The sequence below is a fragment of the Gymnodraco acuticeps genome, unplaced genomic scaffold (assembly GCF_902827175.1).
Source record: "Gymnodraco acuticeps unplaced genomic scaffold, fGymAcu1.1, whole genome shotgun sequence".
Lineage (NCBI taxonomy): Eukaryota > Metazoa > Chordata > Actinopteri > Perciformes > Bathydraconidae > Gymnodraco > Gymnodraco acuticeps.
In genome coordinates, this window is record NW_022992205.1 from 576,600 (window position 1) to 599,289 (window position 22,690).

Consider the following 22,690-nt stretch of genomic DNA (forward strand, 5'->3'; position numbering starts at 1 on the left):
ACCAACTAATGTTATATCATGTAAAACGTCCAATATTACAAACTATTTTTTAAATATCCTGCAGTCCCGTACCCACATTATTGCAATGTTCTACTCATGTTAACAGGTTTGCATGGAACTATTAATAGTACTATTTTCCTCAGATAAAAGGAGTGAAAATACATGATAAAAACATCTGTATATAGACTATTCTGCACTGTTTCTATTATATTCTGTTTCTTTTATATTCTATTTTAATTTTTATTTACTTGTACTATTTTTATCTGTGTTATTGTGTTGCACTGTTGGAGGAGCCTGTCACTGTGACTTAATATTTTCACACTGTAGCTATGTAGGCCTACACATGACAATAAAAGCCTTAAAAGTGAAACCTTGATCAATTGTGTGCATGGTGGTCGAGAAATGTTTACACAACTCACAAGCCTCACAATGTACGTGGATGCTGATTGGATAACGGGGTACACGCACGTTTACACGCCGCGCACGTAGCGTCAAATCATTGCCCACCATGGCGGAATTTGTACGAGTTGACAGCAGCACAAGTAGCCATACCATGGATAAAAGCATAATTCTTCCTCCAGACGAAATATTCCGTAATTTGGAGAACGCAAAGCGATTCGCGATAGACATAGGTAGGTGGGAATATAAGAGTTTTCTCTATTTCTTCCGCCCCTTTTGTGCAAATGTGGCTAATTTCCAGCTATGCCGCCGCAGCCTGATTCCATGACAACACATGACTTTAACTGAAAGTAAATAAGCTAACTTTAGCCTCTTAAATTCCTTAATAATTTCACTTAGTGACAGCAAGTATGTCAGCTTTGAAGATGGAAGTCTCATGAGGTTTAAAGATGGTCTTATCTGATAAACGGACGTGTGCAAAAGACACCAGACTAACTTTTTAAGTACAACAGAAATAATGTTAGCTGCTAGCTAACTTGTCTGAGGGTTGTTGTCCTCTATGTCTAGCTGGTGTCTCTTGTCTACCTTTTACTGTATCATGTATTTCTTATCGGACTTTATTCATGCATTTTCTGTTGAACAGGTGGGTCTCTCACAAAGCTTGCCTACTACTCCACTGTGCAACACAAGGTGGCCAAAGTACGATCTTTCGACCACACTTCAAAGGTTAGTTTCCTTCATCGAACAAAACTGCATGGTGGCTTACATGTTTCATGCCAAAATACGTCCTCCAACAGATAACATATGCTCTCTAAAAAAACTAAATAGCAGAGGCCATTACAATAACAGGACATCTCCAAGTATTCACCCTTCCTCCTTTTGTTTCTGCATCATCTGTGTCCACAGGAGGCCACCAATGACAATCTGTATGAAATATCCGTGCAGGAAGAGGTCACTGCACGCCTGCACTTCATCAAGTTTGAAAATGCCTACATTGAAACATGTTTGGACTTCATCAAAGACCACCTGGTCAACACAGACACCAAAGTTATCAAAGCCACAGGTGGAGGCGCGCACAAGTTTAAAGAACTCATTGAGAGGAAACTTGGACTCAAGTGAGTATACAGACACTACAGAAACCGTTGTTGCTCAACTGTATCTGTATCTAATCAAATCAGGTTTTATTTATGTAGCACATTTAAAAAAACGATTTTTGGTCGAGCCAAAGTGCTGTACATGCAAATAAAAAACACATTACTGCGATCGCAAACAGAAGACAATAAATTACAACAGCAAATATAAAAATCAAACACAGGAAAATGTCATGAGTCGTTCTCCGCTCTGACTAGAAGGCCAGGGAGAAGAAGTGAGTCTTTACTGTTGATTTAAAAACCCCTAGGGTCTGGGCCGACCTCACATGGAGGGGCAGAGTGTTCCAGAGCCTAGGGCCAGAGCTGCGAAGGCTCGGTGACCTCGGGTTTTGAGGGTCTGGGCACTATAAGCAACAGCTGGTCAGCAGACCTTAAAGCTCTGGCTGGGGTGTAGCGATGGAGGAGTTCGGCTATATGAGCCGGAGCCAGCCTATTTAGGGCTTTGAAGACAAATAAAAGGAGTTTAAAATCAATTCGGAACCGAATTGGAAGTCAGTGCAATGAGGTCAGAATTGGGGTGATGTGGTCACGCTTTTTGTGGCCAGTGAGAAGACGTGCAGCTGCGTTCTGCACTAGCTGCATGCGTCTAATTGACGCCTGGTCCATACCCACGTATAAAGAGTTGCAGTAATCCAGCCTCGCGGTTACAAAGGCGTTAATAACCCTTTCTAGGTCTTTAAAAGATAAAAACGACTTGGTGTTGGCCAATAGTCGTATTTTAAAAAAGCAGATCTTGACTACGGTGCTGACCTGCTTATCACATTTAAAAGCGCTATTGAAGGTCACTCCAAGGTTCATGACAGAGGGGAGGATGTTTTTACTAAGGGAGCCCAGAATATCAACCGGGGAGGCTGGAGGTCAGGGTCCAAAAAAGATGACCTCGGTCTTGCTCTCGTTGAGGTTGAGGAAATGTTGGCTCAGCCAGGATTTGATCTCTGTTAAGCAGTCCATCAACTGCTGTAATGAGTTGACATTAGAATTGAGAGGCAGATAGATCTGTACATCATCGGCGTAGCAGTGGAAGGGGATTTTGTGTTTTGTGAGAATTGAACCTAGGGGCAGTATGTACAGTAAAAAGAGGATGGGGCCCAGGATAGAGCCTTGGGGAACCCCCACAGGTAAGACTGTAGACATATCATGTACAAAGAAAAACAGAAAGGGAAGGCAAATATCCGGCACATTTCAGTGATTGACGTTGGAATGAACTCTGCCCTTGCTGTAACTGATTCACACACAAAGCAATACCCTGTCCTCTGCCTGTGAAGCAGATGTCACACCATATTGTTCAGAAGACCTTATGAATACTTTTCTAGAGAATGTATTTTCTTTACTGACACTTAAGCTAGGGTAGCCAGTTTGTTTGCTAACCATCATTGTGTGATGTCAACAGAACATTCACATGATAGCATTGTTTACATATCTAGGTAATAATATGCAACAAATAACCATATATGCAAAGAAAAAAAAATCTGATGTTTGTATATAGCACTTAAAAAGACTGGAGATACCACCAGACTTCATGGTTGATTGCATTTAAGTTGCTTTTGATGAAACCCTCAGCTAAATGACATTTCATATACAAAATATATATGTTTTCCACTTTCCAGTTCAATGTTACTCAAGTTAATCACCTCAGAGAAAAAGGAATCTATCGAATTAGATCTACAAATGTGCTTATGAAGCCACATCACTCATGGCTGCAGATATAATGGACTCTTTATGTGCTGTATTGATGCAGAGTGGACAAAGAGGACGAGATGACGTGCCTCATCAAGGGCTGTAACTTCGTGCTGAGGAACATTCCTCACGAGGCGTTCGTGTTCGCCAAGCACACTGAGTCAGAGTACCGCTTTCAGACCACCCAACCTGACATCTTCCCCTACCTGCTCGTAAACATCGGCTCGGGGGTGTCCATAGTCAAGGTAACAAACGACAGATCAAAGTTTTGTCAGTGGGTTAGACAAGTATACCTTCTCGTTAAACACGTGCTTAATCCAATAATTGGATAATTCTCTGGTTTCAACTTCTTACATTCGATAGTTTGTTGCTGTGTTTTTAAATAATAATAATCTGCATATTTTCAGATTTCGGACTGATGTTGAATCAGTCTGAAATCTGAAAATATGCAGACATTTACACAATTTGTCTTATATCTTCTGACACAAAATGTCAGAATCAATAATGAAAATAAATATGATTTGCAGCCTCAATCTCAATCTTCTTTTCTTTGTTGATTTATGAAGCCCACTGGTATGTTTTTTGATCATTTGAACATTTAATATCTTTTTTTTTTTTTTAATAAAAGGGCTTACTGTAAATAGAAACATAAATAAATATCAGCACATTTAAACTAAAAACATTTTAAATAACTAATTTGGCTAGAATTGCACTTACATTGGCATAATCGAAAAGGAGGGTTCTCCCCCAAGCTTTTACATTTAAAAAAGGAAGCAACACACACTCAATGCGAGTAGTGTTTTATATGTAAAAATGACTAACCTTGTCATCTCGTGTTTTATTTTGTACATTTCTTTCCACATGACTACAATTTATATTGAACTCTGTATTTCTGCAACTCCTATTCTCTCCCTCTCCGACAGGTTGAATCAGAGGACAAATTTGAGCGAATAGGAGGAAGCTCTATAGGTGGAGGGACATTCTGGGGCCTTGGAGCCTTGCTGACCAAAACAAAGGTACCCTTAAAACCTTAGTGTGATTTAACTCACAGATTGTAATCTCTGGGACTCAACTAAAGATCGACTTGTTATTTCCATATTTGGTTTCCCTTCAGCCTTGTTGACTTTACCCCTTTCTCTCCTGTAGGGATTCGATGAGTTGCTACAGTTGGCCTCCAAAGGGCAGCACACGAGCGTAGATATGCTCGTCAAAGATATCTACGGAGGATCTTATGGGTCTTTGGGCTTGACTGGAGATCTAATCGCGAGCAGTTTTGGAAAGTCTGCTACTGCTGACAAAGGTGACACACTAAATGCCTGGGTTAGTGTGGCAATAGACTGTATAAACACAACGTATGCATTTGTATGTGCAATTCAGTGGACAGGACTAAATCAACTATCTTTTGAATACCAAGCATTTAACCTTTATAGACTCAGTTTCACATTGAAAGTTTCAAAAATGTAATTGAAATTCAAAAACACAGCTTTATGCGCAGAATTCATACTTTAGTTTTCGAATGCCGAAATACACTTCATCCATTTCAGTCCTCACCTACTATTGGATCCCATTGTAATCTGATTGAGCCAATGCAGGCTACAAACCTGAAAATAAAATGTTATGGTTAGTTTATTTGAATAGCACAAAGAAAGTCATGGTGTTTTACATATGCATCAACAAACAATAATACAATAAATAAAACTCAATAAGACAATTCATAAAAGAGAAAAGTTAGTAAGTAGTTAAAAATGGACATTGTAAATCCGGATGATGAAGCAAAATTTGCAGAAGCGTAAAAATGGAACGGCAAAGTTTGTTCCAGATCTGCGCAGCATAAATACTAAAAGCTGCTTCTGCATGTTTTGTTCTGGACTTGGGGACGATGAGTCAACCTGCCCCGATGATGTGAAAGCTCAGGGTGGATCGTAACAGAGCAGCCTGTCAGACATGTACTGTGGTCCCAAACCATTTAAAGCTTTATAAGTTAATAATAACATGTTCAAGTCTATTTGTTGAGTTATTGGAAGGCTGTTGCAGAGCTCTGAGAACTGGGGTGATATATGACTTTTACTTTATGTCAGAAATCTTTTGGCAGTCGTCTGATATATTTCTTACAAAGACCTGAAAAGACACTGTTGCAGTAATCAAGTCTACAAAAAACAAAGGCATGAACAAGTTCCTCTAGGTCGTGTTGAGACATGAGTGTTTTCAGTCTGGTAGTCGTTGGTAGCGTACTGTTGATGTGGGATTTGAAATGTAGGTCAGAGTCCAGAACTACACAAAGGTTTCTGACAGTGTTTGATGTCTTAAACAGTAGGGCTTCAACCAACATCGGCCAGGATATCAAAGGATTGAGTTTACTGAAGTGTATATAAAATAAGAAGGATGTCATAGTTGCCAATGCATATATCTGCTGTGTTTGTGATGTCATCTTGGCAAGGCACTAACTATTTCCCTTAGTTTTATGGCAAGATCTGTGTTGGGAGTGAGCTGATGACCTCTCACCTAGTTCTGATACAGCTGCTATCTCTGTCTGCTCTGTGTTAACTGGAGGGCAGCATAGTCGTTGATTTGTTTTTACAGCCTCAGGTGGACATTGGTTTTGAATATTGATAATATCCAGTCAGAGCAGATTAGGCTCTGGTTTCAGACATAGGGTGCTAACAATTCAACTTTGATCATTAAAGCCTGTAAACATGTCACAGTAGAGGCACAACATCTAAATATGAACCTGAAAATGAGCATAAAATGTCCCCTTTAAACTGATGTGGATATTTTGCCTGTTGCACATTTTTCTATAACTCTGTTCTGATTGTAGAGTTCTCTAAAGAAGACATGGCCAAGAGCTTACTCCATATGATAAGCAACGACATCGGGCAGCTGGCCTGTCTGTATGCAAAGATGCACAACCTGTCGCGAGTGTACTTCGGAGGCTTCTTCATCAGAGGACACCCCGTCACCATGCACACAATCACCTACAGCATCAACTTCTTCACCAAGGCAAGTCCTCTCCCTCTGCTGACCTAACGCCAGACTTACCCCTAACACAGAGCACCAAGAGTCTGTTTGTCACATTGTTACCCATGTGTTATCAGCTTTCCCCTACAACTCAGATTGTTATGTCATCTTCTACCTTTTTTTTGTATGCAGGGTGAAGTTCAGGCCTTGTTCCTCAGACATGAAGGCTATCTCGGAGCCATTGGAGCTTTTCTTAAAGGAGCAGAGGAGGACAGTAAGGAAAAACACACAAATGCATATATAAAGCTACATTTGGTTTCAACAGGGTTGCTGTATACATGTCCCATCAGAGGCACAAAATACAAATATGAACCTGAATCACAAATGATAATAAAATGCACATGATGTCATACCATAAGTATAAATGCATCTTGTACCCCTCCAGATCCAAACCAGTACAGTTGGGGAGAGAATTATGCGGGGAGCTCGGGCCTGATGAGTGTCTCTCCAGATATGAATCCCATGCAGCGTGCACGCAGTGGAACGGTGAGTCTGCAGTAGTGTTAATTTCGTCAGCTATTTTTTTATTTAGTTTTAGTCTTAGTCTTTTGTTAAATTTCCTTTTTAGTCATATTTAGTCACCTTCATCCTGTTTTTATTTAGTCAAGTTTTAGTCGACTAAAAGTCTGAGCATTTTAGTCATATTTTAGTCAAAGAAAACTAATTATTTTAGTCTACTTTTTGTCAATGAAAACTGTTGAGTATTTTTACATTATATAGAACATTTCAGTCAAACTAGTCTAGCCAAAACCAATAATTTGTCATTTTAGCATATATAAATAAATAAGATTATATCTTGTCCTTATTTGATGAAAAACACAGGTTGAATGATTAAGAATGCAGCTTTGCAGAGAGTATCTGCTCAGGTTTGTGGTGTTTTTACCAGCTGTGTTATGGCCACATTGCTTCCCTTCTGATAAATCAATGCATTCACTTTTTTTCTCCGCCTCATTGTAGCGAAAATGGGCCCAAATATCACATCGTTTCTTTCTCCCAAGCAGTGGTGGCTTTAGACTTTTTATCACTCACTCGCGCTGACGGGGGGGTATTTGGTTAACGCGAGTGCGACCACTGCTCCCAAGCCCTGTTGCCATTTTATTTTATGTTGAATAAGGTTAGTTAGACCATGAGTTAGACCCGAGTCTTCCTGACAGCTCACAGTGTGCCGCTGGCCCGTGTAATTCAAATGTCCCGCCACGCGCAGCGTAGCGTAGGTGCCCAGCCGCAGCACCGGAAATGGAACTGCTGGGAGAAAAACTATAGGTTACTTACGTAACCCCAGTTCTCAGAGTAACATGAAGTGAGATGTCTCACTATGGGATGCGCCTCATCGCGGAGCAAACAGAAGCATCAATCTCATTACGCCAATCCTGATTGGCTGGAGATCTTGACGTCAGCGTCAGGGAAATCACCCCCTATAAGTAGCTTGCGCCACAACGCATGCGCCATTCAAAATAAGCACCTCTTCTCGCTTCACCATAGCAAGGAGGGCCGTCTGGTGAGACATCTCACTTCATGTTACTCTGAGAACTGGGGTTACGTAAGTAACCTATAGTTCTCATTCATAACACTCCGTTCGATGTCTCACTATGGGAAATTGTAGCTCCCGTATTGCCAGACGAGCTTATCTCGAAAATCACCAAACCAACCAGAACTTAACAGGAAGAGCTCTGACTCAACCAGGTGCCCAGCACTGCTTGAGTCACACTGGGAGCAGAACGTCCAGCCTGTTAAGAGGCGGACAAAAGTGAGCGGCGAGGACCAGCTCGCCGCTGCACCAATGTCTTTGATGGGAGACATCCTGGACAGAGCCCAGGATGCAGCCAGACTCTGAGTCGAAAGAGCTCGCGGACCCGAGGGTGCCTGCGAACTCTGACTCGTATGAGCCCCAAAGCAATTGCTTCCACAGACCAGTGGGAGAGCCGTTGCTTAGTAACAGGCTTGCCCTTATAAGGGTTAGCCCAGGACACAAGGGGTTGGTCATTATGACAAAGCACCCTTGATCTGTCCCTGTACGTGCGTGAAGCACGGGCTGGACACGGCAAATCCGGCCGCTGTTTCCCGGTGGAATACAGTGGCGGGGAGGATGCCTTAATGTCAAATGTGGTACCCGAACCGACCGCCTTAAGATAAAGGTAGGGTCAGGCTTCAACCACACTCTGTTTGCCCTGGGGCGAACTGAGTGCATGAAAACTGTACAGATAGTGCATGAGTGCCGCTGGCTCGCTTGGCAGCTGCCAGGGTCAGCTTCATGTCACACTGTATTTGTACCACTCACGGGCCAGGCCCATAGAGCCAAGCGCTCTGGGTGTGGGTGAAAGATCGCCCCCCCCGCTTGGGACAGTATGTCCCTGCGTAGTGGGAGCTGCCATGGCTGCCCGCACAGCAGCTGATATATCTCCGCTAGCCAGTACATAGCTGGCCAGTGCGGAGCTATCAGGATAAGTGTGTGGCGTTGCGCTCTCACTCTGGCCAGAGTTGGGGGTATCAGAGCCAGGGGTGGGAACGCGTACAGAAGGCCCGGGGGCCAATTGTGCGCGAGTGCATCCACGCCTAACGGTGCATTTAGATCGCGCATCGAAAAGAACAGCTGACACTGAGCGTTGTCTTTCGATGCGAACAGATCCACCGCGGCTCTGCCGTAACGCACCCACAGCTGGCTCACAATCCTTGGATGTAGAGTCCAGTCTGCATAAAGTGGTATACCTCTGGACAGTAGATCTGCCCCGAGGTTCCTCACTCCCGGTACGTGCGTCGCTCTCAGAGAGAGGAGACGCCTACCGCTCCATAGGATAAGTTTGCGCGCCAGTGTGTGTAACTGGAGAGAACGCAAACCCCCTTAGCGGTTAATATACGATATTGTGGTCGTATTGTCTGTCCTCACGAGGACGTGATGTCCCCTGAGGAAAGGCAGAAAGCGTTTTAGGGTGAGAAACACCGCTAAAAGCTCCAGGTAATTTATGTGCGCCCGCTGGAGGTCTCTGCTCCAGAGACCCCTCACCGGGCGACCTTCATAAATACCTCCCCAACCTGTCAGACATGCGTCCGTGGTGACCACTTTCCGTGAAAGGACAGCACCCATAGGCACACCTCGTACTAGAAAAGTCGGGTGCAGCCAGTGGCGCAGTGCCATTACGCATTTCACAGTAACCATCACTCTTAGTTTTAGGGCGGCCACCCAGCGCTGAAACTCCCTCATGTGTAAGCGTCCCAGTCGTACGACCAGGATGGCTGACGCCATGAGCCCCAGCAATCGCAGGCATGATCTGAAGAGAACATGTTTGCACAGCTGGAAAAGATTGAGACAAGCTCTGAAAGCTTTCACTCTATCCGCTGACAAGCGAGCTGAAAAGGGCACCGAGTTCAGGTGTAAACCCAGGAAGAGTATAGTCTGCGCGGGGCACAACATGCTCTTCTCTGGGTTTATTATGAAACCCAGGTTGAGCAGGTGCTTTACGAGGACATTTGTCTGCGTAACATCATCCTGCTCCGACTGTGCGAGAAGCAGCCAGTCGTCCAGGTAGGTCGCCAGGCGAATACCCTGTTGTCTTAACGGGGCTATCGCGGCTTCCCTACATCGTACAAACACCCTTGGACTGAGAGACAGACCGAAGGGGAGTACTCTGTATTCATAACAGATCCCCTGAAATGCGAATCTCAGATATTTCCTGTGTGGGTAATATACTGGGATGTGAAAATACGCATCTTTCAGGTCGACTGATGTGAACCAGTCGTCTTGTCGCACGAGTCGCAGCAGAGATGTGTGAGTGAGCATTCTGAACTTATATCTTCTTAGATATTTGTTCAGAGCCCTCAAATCAAGTATTGGCCAAATTCCGTTCCCTCCCCGTTTGGGAACGAGGAAGTACTTGGAATAGAAGCCGCCCTGACTCTGCTCGGCGGGTACAATAGATATAGCCCTCTTTTCTAGGAGAGAGAGAATCTCTTTCTCCAGAATATGGGCTGACTCTCCTCGGGCCTGCGAATGCAGAATGCCCGAGAAGCGAGGGGGGGTGACAGTGAATTGGAGTCTGTAGCCCCGTGTTACTGTCTTGAAAACCCAAGCAGATGATGTGAGCATCTTCCACTGCATGCTCCTTAGAGCCAGTGGAGATGTCACATCTCTTCCCCTCTGAGTCTCTATTTGTTGTGTTATGGGGCCCTCTAGTGTCTGAACACAGTGGTGCCCCCTTTCGACAATCCCCACCGACACTGCGCATGCGCATGCCGGTGGTGCCTTCACAACCCCAGCCGGCACTGCGCATGCGCGTGGCGGTGGTGCTTTTAAAACCCCAGCCGGCACTGCGCATGCGCGTGACGGTGGTGCCTTCACAGACCCGCCTGTAATCCGCCTTTTGAGAGATGCCGAAGCTGCTCTCAGAAGGGGAACAGTTGACGGGCTGTTTATTGGTTTTATTGTTTTTCTTATCATTTTTTTGAGCTGCGCCCTCGGCCTGAAGCCTGGATGCGTCAGCGGCAAATGTTTAATGACAGAGGAACAAACAGATTTGTGACATGTGTTTTTGCGGACTTGAGGATGGTGTTGAGGCATCTCTCGAGGCGGCGGGAACACATTTAGAGCTGGGGAACCATGGACTTCCAGCTCTGTCACGGAGGGGAGAAGGAGGGGCTGTCACGCCGCTCGCTTCTTCTTCCTCGCCTGCTGGCCGAAATTCTGGGTTGGCTGCGCCTGAGCTGCAGCCGGAACCGGAGATTTTCTGGGCCAGCTCGCCCTCGTCTCCAGCCTGGGCTGGGGACTCGGGGCGGGCTGCGACCTCTGCGTTCTCTGTGTTTTAAACCGAGCAGGGTTCAAGGCAGCTTGAGCGAAGGACTGCTGCTGCGAAGGACTGCTGCTGCGAAGGCTGCGGCTGGACCCTTCGAGGGAGGCAGAGGTGGAGTGCCTCGTCCTCCCTCTTTTTCGACTCACACCTCTTTTGCATGGAAGCAAGAGCGGAGCCGAAAATTCCCTCGGGAACGATGGGCATATCCAGCACATCCTCCTTTTCCCGGTCTGGGAGGTTGGTGAGGTTGAGCCATCTCGCTCTTTCCTGCACCACCATGATCCCCATTGCCTTACCCGTGGCCTGGACGGCGCAGCGTTGGACACGGAGACAGATGTCTGTGACCGCCGCCATCTCGTCCAGAGTGGCTGCACCCGGGTTACCCGACAGGTCCTCGCAGAGCTCCGCTTGGTAAGCGGTTAGCAGCGAGGCCACATTCAGGGCCCTGGCGGACAACGCTGCGGCTTTGTAGGACCGTTCAGTCATTGTCGACTGAAATCGGTCCGACTTTGCCGGCAGCGTGGGGTTCCTGCTTGGTGACGGGCCCATCCTCGGTAGGAGGTGGGCTGCTACCAGCGGTTCCATGGGCGGTATGCGGAGCAGGCCGAGCTTCTCCATTCCGTCACGGTCTAGGGAGGAGGCACCCTGGATTGGGACCTTGTTGCTGAAGGGCCGGTCTCTCCACGAGACCGACACCTCATCCAACATCTCCGGGAAGACCGGAAGGAGTTGCCTCTTTGTCCGCGCTGCTTGGGGAAAATGTTTCCCTTCGTAGCGGGACCTGGAGGTCTCCTTGGCCATTTCAGGCGCGTTTGCACACGGCCTGCAGGTCCATACTCAGACAGGGCGAAGCTGGTGTGCTATCGTCTGGGAGAGCAGCCCTCGCTCCAGGCTTTGCAGCCTGAGCCGATGACATGAAGATGTCCTCTTCATGTTCATCCGACTCGGACAGGAGGAACACCGAGGCATCCTCTTCGTCCTCGTCGTAGTGAAGCTCGAGGACATCCTCCGCGGGTGAGACCATGGTGAGGTCTAACCGGGAGCCCCAGCTCGGTAAAGCGTGGGGTCCCGTTCCCGCGTGTCTTGCCGCCACCGGGTCCCGGCCTGCCAGGGCGCGGGAATCCGGTTCTGCGGCCATCTCAGATACTGAGCCCCAGACCGACATGGAGAGGGGTTCACTCTCTGTGGCAGATGTCCCCGCGTCTTGACTGCCGGCCGGCAGGTCAGAGGACATGGGGGGTTCCTGCTCCGACAGGCTAGCTTGGCGTGCTAGCCGTCGGCGGAGGCTCTTTACGGTGAAGCGGACACAATGTCCGCACGAGCCGGGGTTGTCGATAGCGCCTCGGGCGTGTTCCAGCCCGAGGCAGGACGAGCAGACCTGGTGTGTGTCTGTACCCGAGATCTTCAACCCGCAGCCGCAGAGTCGAGCCACCGAGTCCCTGACTCCTCTGGTGTGAGGGAGAGGGGCGTCCATCTTGTTCGCCTCGTGGCGTGGAGAGGACCCGCTCTCAACAGGTAGGTTGGGAGAAAAAGAGGTAACCACCCTGTCCTTAATCCGGAGAAAAGGACGGTGTGGGTCTTTTATTCCCAGAGAATACTGACTGGTGTGGCAGTATGCTCCTTTTAATCCTTTCCTCCTCCGTGGGGAAGAGAAAAGAAAAGACTTCCTCGCTACCGTGGTGTCGGTAGTGAGGGAGCAAGCTAACGCTAGCTTGAAAAAAGTCAGACCTAGCTTACTTTCCGGGGAAAGAGAGCGGCGAGGTCGATTTCAACAATAACTAGCGTTAGTAATTACCGTCTTCCTGCGAAGCAGAAGGAGTAGCCGGCAAGCGCCCGTCGACCGAAATGGATATTTGGGTTCAGTCTGTGGACCGTGAAGCTTGTCCGGCTACCATAGAGATGTGCTCTGAAGCGAGAAGAGGTGTTTGAATGGCGCATGCGTTGTGGCGCAAGCTACTTATAGGGGGTGATTTCCCTGACGCTGACGTCAAGATCTCCAGCCAATCAGGATTGGCGTAATGAGATTGATGCTTCTGTTTGCTCCGCGATGAGGCGCATCCCATAGTGAGACATCGAACGGAGTGTTATGAATGAGAACTGACTATCAGAAATGTAACGTTATCTTTGATCATATTTCGTCTCCTCATTTTTCGTCAATGAAAGTAAAGAGATTTTGGCATAGTTTTTATTTAGTAAACTACATTTTCGTCTCGTCACTTTTCGTCAACGATATTGCATGATAATTTCGTTGCAGTTATTGTTTACTGCCGTCGGTGCCATCTCGTCATCGTCTCGTTTTCGTCATGGAAAAAAAGGTCGTTGACGAACATATTTCGTCATTGTTTTAGTCAACGAAATTAACACTAGTCTGCAGAGGAGCCAGAGTGATCCCTATGAAGCTGGGTCATATACCATGAGGAATTCCTTAAACCTATTTCCACTCTGCCTCTGGTCCATTGGTCCTGATTTCACCCAACTTCTCAATCCATTTTCTGATCATTTTCACATTTGAACTTTATTTCAATGATCTCTTGTATGGTATCATCATCTCCTCCATTCTAACTATCTATAAACATCATACAACAACATTTATTCATCTTTTTTGATATTCTTTCTTTTCATTTCCTCTCCATACACTCCTCTGTCTACCTAACCTTCTCCTTCAGTTTCCCGTAAGTACCTCGTCCGCTTCACTCGTGTTCTGGTTTGATGACGTGTGGCTCCTGCTCACAGTGCCTTGTTTTCTTTCTGTAGACACTTTGGATTGTCGCTTTGTTGACTGTAGTTATTTTCAGCTTATATTTTGGTTTTGCATAAGATATTGCCACTTTTTGGTCTGTTACTAATACCTTTTGGGTTAAAATGAGAACATAACAGCGTTTTACACCCACTTTTTGAATCCTTGGTGTAATACTGGTGCATGGTGTGCCTCCGTAGAGCATTAGGAGCTGCTAACCTCTTTTACACGCCCTGGAATGAACTCTTTCCCCTGCTTATTTCACTGGATTTCAGTAGTGCAACGTGTGATCCAGGGCTGCAAATGAATGATCACCTCTTCTCTGGTGAATTACCACTTGGGAAACCTTCTATTGATGTAGTTTGTTCTTTAATGGACTATTGATTGTGTCCCACAATTAATGAATCTGCTGGCTTCCACTAGCTATTAGGAATACATCTTGCTAGAACATTCCCTCCTTTTTTTCCCTTACTGCATCTTCCTCTCTGCTTAGTGGTTGTCTTGATAGTGAAAAACTACTCACCAAATGAAAGCTACCACTGTGTGGCTAATAAAAAGGTATTATCTCCTCAAATAACAGAGTGATAGCTGAAATTGGCTCTGATGTTTGAAGAAGCATTTAGAGTTTACGAAAAACACCCACAGCATGTTTTCTCTCTGTCTCTTTGCTGCTTCTAGTTTGACATGTTGGAGATGGACCGCCTGGAGAGGAAGCTGGTGAATCTGCCACTGCTGCAGGACGCTTCGTCTTACATCCCTGACACGGTGGACCTCATAGAGGACGCTCCGGCCCGCGAGTACTGGCTCTTCTGCTTCGAGGAGGCCCTGGACGGGGTAGGATGCAGGTTCATGTTTCGGAAATAAAGTATCGTTGTCTGAAAGGAAGAAAATGTTAAGCTATTACAAAATAAGGAAGAAAAAGAAGAGAAAAATCTATTTCTAAAAGGAAAAATATTAACACAATGAAGAAAAAAAAAGTCATTTGTTTTAAAACTGTGAATCTGAAATCCGAATCAGAAACAGGTTTACTGCCAAGTAAGCTTACACATACAAGGTTTTGGTATGCATGGTGCATACACCATAGAGAAAGTGAGAGAACAATAATTGTAAGAAAATGGCCAAAACTAAAATAAAAAGTATACATAATGCACTCAGATGTATATATTTTAACATTACAAATAAAACTAATAATAGTAAATTATGACAAAATAATAAAAAAAGGTGTAGAATGTAAAGTGGAGAGCTGTGCAGATTTACTAAGAGGTAGCCTAGAACAGACCGCTTACAATAATCATTTGAATGTCACACTGCTCATCTGTGTTTAGCCACTTAATCCATGACGATGGTAAAACAAAATGAGCCCAGAAATGGACGATACATTCTGTGTTTACACCTCGTTCATGGACATTTGTAATAAAGAGCTCGTGAACATGGCTGATTGCTCTTGTTTTCTTCCGAGCAGGTGGTGAAGAGAGCTGTAGCGAGCCAGCCCGACATGCCGGAGGCAGCGGAGCGAGCGGAGAAGTTCCGTCAGAAATACAGACACAAGCTGCAGACGCTCCGCCACCAGCCTTTGTGAGGACTGCTTCTGCTTTGCATGCAAACCCTGTCTGTTAGACCCAGAGCTTTTAGTAAACCAAACTTTCAAAGTATTTCCTTCAGTTTCTGCATTAGTTTCACATCTTTATACCTGCCTGTGTAGATGAAAGAGAGACATCCGTTTCCTATTTAGGTGCAGTGCATGAGTCAGTCATATTCATTCTGCCGTTTCATTTTTTGAATGAACTGCCATGATATCAGTAGGAATGTGACAGTATGACACTTTCAACTGCTGTCTCAGAAAATATCATGGTATACAGTATTTAAAAAAACATATATATTATTATAATATATATTTTTTAAAGTGTTTGTTTTGTTATTATCATCTTAGTTTCAATGATCGTTAAAGGAATTAAAACAGCATTCTGATAATATAAATAAATAAAAACCCATGTAAAAAAATATATAATTTAATAACATTAGCAGCGCTTTAGCATCTTAATTACATTTCTGCATGAAAAATAATAATCCTATTACTTTTAACATATATGGTAGTTTTTTGTATCAATACCATTGAAAAACAAATGTACCCGGCATTATAACTTTCATTTTTCACAACGTGGTATAACGCGATATTGGTAAACCATTACAGTCCTAGATATCAGAACATTTAATGTACGTTTTCAATTAAATTGGACAACAATATAAACAGAAAGTTTGACATGTTTTTAAGCGAGAACATGAAAATGTTGTTTAAATGTACCATGCGTCCTCCCCCCCAGCCTGTTTGTATGTTTGTTTTTCTCTCTGGCTAACGTAGAGTGCTTCTCTTTTCACCTAGTGCTTACGGATCCCTCACTGTCAGAAGTCTGTTAGACACGAGGGAACACTGTTTAAATGAGTTCAACTTTCCTGATCCCTACTGCAAGGTCTGACTGAAATCTATCAACCTTTCTCTGTGTCTTTTCTTGTGCTACACAGCTGCTTTAGCCCTCAGTGATCCGAGCATATTCTATCCAGTCTCATGGTGTCACACATTAAGCCAATTGAAAGCAATGCATTCGTCTTTAACACTTTCTCAGATCACATTTGTTCATGTCCCTGAATGCATCAAATGACCAATCTGTTATTCTGTTCAAACTAGCTTCATCTTATCTCTGTGCTCCTGTAGATCAAACAGCAGGAGAACGACATGGCTCTGAAGTACTACCAGAAGGCGGTGAAGGCTCTCGATGGGCTGAGCTGGGAGCAGAGGCAGTTCGCTCTGGTGAGGGGCGTCCTGGCCGGGAACGTGTTCGACTGGGGAGCCAAGGCCGTGTCAGAGTGAGTGGAGCTTATTGGTCTTCTATCCTGAAAGTGGGTGTAGCCCCTCTGTGAATGTTTCATATTTGAAAGACCCAAAGCATTGATACTCAACCTTTTTCTGAAATCATCCAACAATATGGTGATTTCATCTTGGAAGAGATTTCAGCTCTGATAATTGAGCTATACAATTTTACAAATGTAACCAAAGCAAGTATATGAAAATAAGTTATGTAAGTAAGTCAGTTAAAGGGGACCTATCATGCAAAATGCACTTGTGTACGTCTTTTACACATGAATATGTGTCCCCGGTGTGTCAGGGAACTCACCAAGTGTCAGAAAACACAACCCTCTCTATTTTCCTCCATACCCAAATCTCTTAAAAAGGGGCTGCATCGGATCTGATACAGACTGATCCAGATTTGAACACTTCTATGACATCACAGAAGTGGCGCTACGGCTATTGGGCCAACTCCACCAATCAGGAGGAGACAGCCACGGACATTGCCGTTCGAAAGCGCTGGAGACGCTGTAGTACATATGCCAGGCCTGTAGATGGTGCTGTTCTCACAGAATCAGCCCATGCAAAGACAGTGTTAAATTGAGCGAAATCAGGAATGGCTAAAATGCATGATCTGTTTGGTATTTAGGTATGGTCCGACACTATATTATTCAAATATAGCATGATAGGTCCACTTTAAATTAGAAACAAAGACCGTTAAGAAAAATGTTTGTTATGAGCCTGTACATGTATCTTTAGTAATCACTGATAAGTGTTATCAATGTGTGTTTATTAGCTGGCCCCTGGCCTCCTGTCGTTTTGCACAAGTGTCCCCTGGGCAAAGCAGTTTGTCACTGCTGTGGTTTCAGACTGAAACAGTCTGCAGCATGAATTTGAAAGTAAACAGAATAACAAATCCTTTCAAATACCTCCGGGCTGCTTACGGTCCATCTCAACACAGAAAGCAACCGGCTGCATCCCAATGATTCTGAAACATGTTTTTATGTTGATGTTGCCCTTTGAGGCTCTGAGCCAGATATCCACAGTCATCTTGCCTTACACTGACACAATATCACCTCTGGCCCGCTTAGTTCAAACATAGTTCCAATTTCAATGTTTAAAAAGTTGTTCTTTATGCTGTGATCCAAATTCCTGTCTTACTTTTGCATATTTTGTTTCGATGTCATGCAGCGTCCTGGAATCTGATCCAGAGTTTGGGTTTGAGCAGGCTAAACGACAGTTGGAAGGTTTCCAAGTATTTCTCTTCTCTTTCTCTTCTTTATTTATGTTGTTAAAAATTGTGGGACTTTGAGGTATTCCATCAAACTAATCATTTTTGTTTTCTCCCTCAGAGCGACCATGGCTTGTTGATTCCTACGACCAGTGGTTTGAGAGACTTAAGGTGATAGTCTTTTTCTCATTTCAAAGCCAAATGAATTATTCTTACATTACTGGTGGGGGTTTAGAGGTTTTTATCAAAGCACTCTACTGTGTGACCCACAGAAACAAAAACACTGATAACAGCTGACAGTGCTTTGTGATGTCCTATATGTTTCTGTGTTGTGTGCTCTTGATGATTTGTCCTTGAATACAATCCATCCTGGTTTTCTCTTGCAGGGTCCTCCTCATAAGTGTGCCTTGTTTTTCGTAGATAATAGTGGCGTAGACATCATTCTAGGTGTGATGCCTTTTGTCAGAGAGCTTCTCTCTCGAGGAACAGAGGTAAGGCACTATAGCAACATCACTTCAAAATAACATATTTGATAAAAATGCTAATCCAGCTCTTCTCTCCGTCTGCCCTCAGGTTGTTTTGGCCAGCAACTCTGGTCCGGCGTTAAATGACGTAACGAACGGTGAACTGCAGATATTGACCGAAAGCATCGCTGCCATGGATCCAGTCATTCAGTGAGTGTTAACCTTTTTAAAAGTTTACAATATACAAAATATAGACCACGGCTTATCTGTTATCACAGAAGGCACAATATCTTAATATGACAAACATATCATTTTATTTTCATTCCTGAGTATCTTCTAAGATATCATTTTCTCTCTGCTCTCATAATTTAACACCCAAAAAGCTTTTTAAAGCAGTGACCTGTGCTGTGTTTGCTGTGTAGGTCCAGTCTGGAGGAGGACAGGTTGATCTTGGTGCAGAGCGGCTCCAGCTCCCCCTGCCTGGATCTGAGGTCGGTTTTTAGCATTTTATTTACATTTGACATTTTTAGAAGTAGTATAATTACGCCTGGAAATGACCTAGAATTACACTTCCTGTTTTTGCTGGAAGCAATTATCATACTCTGGTGGGGTGGTCAAGTTTAAGCTTTATTTTTCTCATACAGCCTGTGCTACAGCACCTCTTTTCACCCTCTGTCTGAAACCAGAGCCCAGCTCTGATTGGTTTGCTGGCCGGGTCTCTTGTGATTGGTTAACAGCTTTGAGATGTACAATTCACGTACAATGTGTTCCAGCGCTAGCCAATAGAAGTGTTATTCACGCTTTTTCAGGATTTTCGCTATATATCAATGATTTACCATCTGTATGTCCTGACACAAACATCCAAATGTATGCAGATGACACTGTTATATATGTACATGGAAGCAATATGACACAAGTGGCTAATGACCTGACAAACACCATGGTTCATGTAACAACTTGGTTGGAACAATGCTGTTTGCAACTAAATATTTGTAAAACAGTATGCATCTTCTTCAGCTAAACAAAGACCTCTTGTGTTGCGCCAGATGTTTTTGTATCAGGGGAGAGGCTACAGGTGGTGTCACAATACAAGTACCTCGGAGTCATGATTGATTCAACACTCAATTTCAAGGCTCAGGTTAAAAAAAGTATGTAATAGGGTCAAATTCAGTCTGTCGAATTTTGGGTTCACCAGAGATTACATGTCAATTGAGGCATCTCTGATGTACACACACTCTATGGTTCTCACACACATCACCTACTGTTTAACGACCTGGTCACATGCCAGTAGAATAACATTAAAACCACTGGAGTCACAAACAAACGCTCAAAATACTGGACAAAAAATCTGTTTATTCGCATCACTGCGATAGTATTCTATTTATAATGATTCTATTTATAACTATTCTTATTATGTAGACTCCTGCACTGCTATTTTGCACTTCTGGTCAGATGCCTAACTTACATTTCGTCACTAGTACATGTACTATGTAATGACAGTAAAGTTGAATCTGAATCACTGCCCAATACTCAACAAACACAACTTGTTGAGCTGGAAAAACCTCATTAATTAAACATGCAAATGCTTGCCCAACTCAAAACCTGTTGGTGAGGAATCAGCTCTGCCAACACTGACACAATCCTCCTTACAACCCACTGCCTGTTTTAACATGTTGTTTTGTTTTATTGTTCCGTCTTTTTATTTATTTTAAGTATTCCAGTAATGTATGTTGCATGTTTTCATTTGATTGTATTAACTTGTTTAAATGAAATGTGTTTTAGGTAGACTTGTAAAATCTGTCCAGGGACAACAGATGAAAAATAGCCTCTTGGCTAACTCTGGCACATTTACAGGAATGTTAATTAGTGTGCACTGTCCCTGTTAAACACAAATAAAACAGTGATGTTACAGAAGTAAACAAAGGAGTCCAATGGAGGCGTTTCAGGCAGTGGGGGAGTGTGTGGGAGAGAAACTCCCTCTGGAGGGAACTTTGGGATTTTAGATGTACATGCAGAAAAACCTATACAACACACTACTGGAAAGGGAAAACCCTAAAAATAGGGCCTCTTTTACACCTGGTTAAGAGTTTGTTAGACAGACTTTAATATGGTAATTTATTGAAGCTAAAATGTATTTTTTCTCCCCTAGCCGTCTGGACAAAGTGCTGGCGATGGTGGTGCGGGAGCGGAACATCGACCTGGTCATCATCGAAGGAATGGGCCGAGCCATTCACACCAACTACTACGCCATGCTCAGCTGCGAGAGCCTCAAGATGGCCGTCATCAAGAACTCGTGGCTCGCCGACCGCCTAGGAGGGAAGCTGTTCAGCGTTGTGTTCAAGTACGAGGTACCGATAACAGACCACATCTCTGCGGCGCTCACCCCCTAATGAGAGCAGAGGTCGAGCAACCAGCTCCGAATGTAAAGGTGATGGTCGTAAACTGCCACTAAGTGAATGACTGATTGGAAGACTAATTCTAAAATAGAGGCGAGTTTTAAAGGTGATCATTAACTGGGACGTTTTACATTTCATTGTTGTTGATTAAAGTGCTGGTGTCAACATGCCTGCATTGTTGCACTGTCCAATATCCTGTGATTCACTTAGTTTGCTCCCATCACTGCTGCTTATCGATCCAGTTCAGCATCTGGAGTGTGTTTTCATGTGAAATCTTCTCGGACCGTGTTCCGTAACAGACTGTTATGACAGATAAAGATCTCCAGCTCGTGGGAAAAATCATTGACAACATGTGTTTGATTTTGCATCTGCCATTGACATGCTGCCAACACACTTCACTGTGTGCAGACTTATGGGATTCTTCGGGCGCTGTGTGTTAGAGCAGGGAGCCGCAGGAGTAATCACAGCTCTCAGCGGTAACACTTCACATGAAGTGTATTTAATGTGCCTTGAGGCTGGTGTGTTAAAATAATAATTTACTCGCATTGCTTTTAATTCCTGTTGGAGGTCAAATATATCTCCTACACGTCGTCATAGACTTGGAAGAATATGCTGGGGTTTTATTATTTGTATTACTGCCAGTGAATTAATTGAGATGAAATGATGTGAAAGAAGCAACACTTTGTCACAGAGACATTGAATCGTGTTCCTCCACAAGGTGTCAGTATTCTACTGTGACATCTTTTATTTTTTTATGATTTCTCAAATCTTTAGCAAGGTGATTGGTGTGAAAATGAACACTACATATTTCAGCGTTACTGTAACCGTCTCTGATTAAAGCCTCACATTTTGTCACAGATTTGACCATGGGTTGACTGTAGTTAACAAGTTTGCTGTAATCCATCCCTCAAATCAAAATTGAATTGTTTTTAAGGCAATAATTCCACAGCACCTTGTTGCAAAAGATGTGTAATTGTGATGCAGCTCACTGTATAGTCTCTTTAATACCAGAAGGCAGCATCAGATTTTATTTCTTCAAGTAACAGCTGCTTGACATGTGGACTCACATTGCAATACTGTATTAGTCATATGTACATACTGTATATGTGATATATAAGTGATTGTGTATATTATACATACATATATAAATGAATTTGCATCATTTCTGTTGAGCTCACCAAGCACACTTCTGTGTTCTCTCCTGACAATCTGTTTGAATTAAACAGTGAAAACCTGTATTTTACTTGATGTATGTGTTCATTTCTCTGCGTGTGTTGGGGGAGGTAGTAGAGGAACAGGGAGAGCTGAAAGTTGTCCCATATTTAAAAAATAAAAAAATAAAAAAAAACCCAACCTGCCCCCGGCTGCATAAATGCCCGGCACCCTGGTATGTGCTGGTTGATTCCTGCTGAGGAGCTGTGGGTTGATAATGCATGAGGAGGCCTGGCGGGGGGTCCTCCTGCTCTTGCTCTTGCTCATCACTCTGACTGCCAAATGTGTACACACACACACACACACACACACACACACACACACACACACACACACACACACACACACACACACACACACACACACACACACACACACACACATACACCCCATCCTGGATTTAACGACATCTATGTATAACAGATGTACGCTTTGCCCTGGTTGTGTTTCAGTATGTTTCTCCTCACTAAACAAAGGGACAGGAATGTTTTCTTTCTGCACTTATGGACACATTATGAGACGAAGGACCCCTGAAGAGATGCAAAACGATCACAAAGGATGTGTCACTCGCATGTCTCTCAGGTGCTGCACATAACTATCAGTAATCAGTTCACATCCACGCTGACACTCTGCATAAAAACGTCCTTTTAAATGCATGTGATACAACATTTCAATAAACGTGTCTCTGCAGCTGCAGTGGGACAAACCATTTATCGCATGGCTTTTCGCTCTATAACTTTCAAATTAAAGGCGTAACACTCTGATACCACTGGCCCTGAGAAAAC

General features: G+C 44.0%; 1 protein-coding gene across 1 annotated transcript; it reads left to right on the forward strand.

The window, feature by feature from the left end:
• Positions 1 to 501: 501 nt before the first annotated feature.
• Positions 502 to 21,936, forward strand: pank4 (pantothenate kinase 4 (inactive)). Its single transcript, XM_034205621.1, has 19 exons — positions 502 to 632; positions 1,043 to 1,125; positions 1,306 to 1,514; positions 3,289 to 3,472; positions 4,151 to 4,243; positions 4,374 to 4,527; positions 6,043 to 6,224; positions 6,375 to 6,456; positions 6,628 to 6,728; positions 14,439 to 14,594; positions 15,223 to 15,335; positions 16,141 to 16,228; positions 16,471 to 16,622; positions 17,794 to 17,849; positions 17,955 to 18,004; positions 18,220 to 18,324; positions 18,407 to 18,507; positions 18,720 to 18,788; positions 20,447 to 21,936. The coding sequence occupies exons 1-19, from the start codon at positions 509 to 511 to the stop codon at positions 20,685 to 20,687; spliced, it is 2,343 nt and encodes a 780-aa protein (XP_034061512.1). The 5' UTR covers positions 502 to 508; the 3' UTR covers positions 20,688 to 21,936.
• Positions 21,937 to 22,690: the final 754 nt, after the last annotated feature.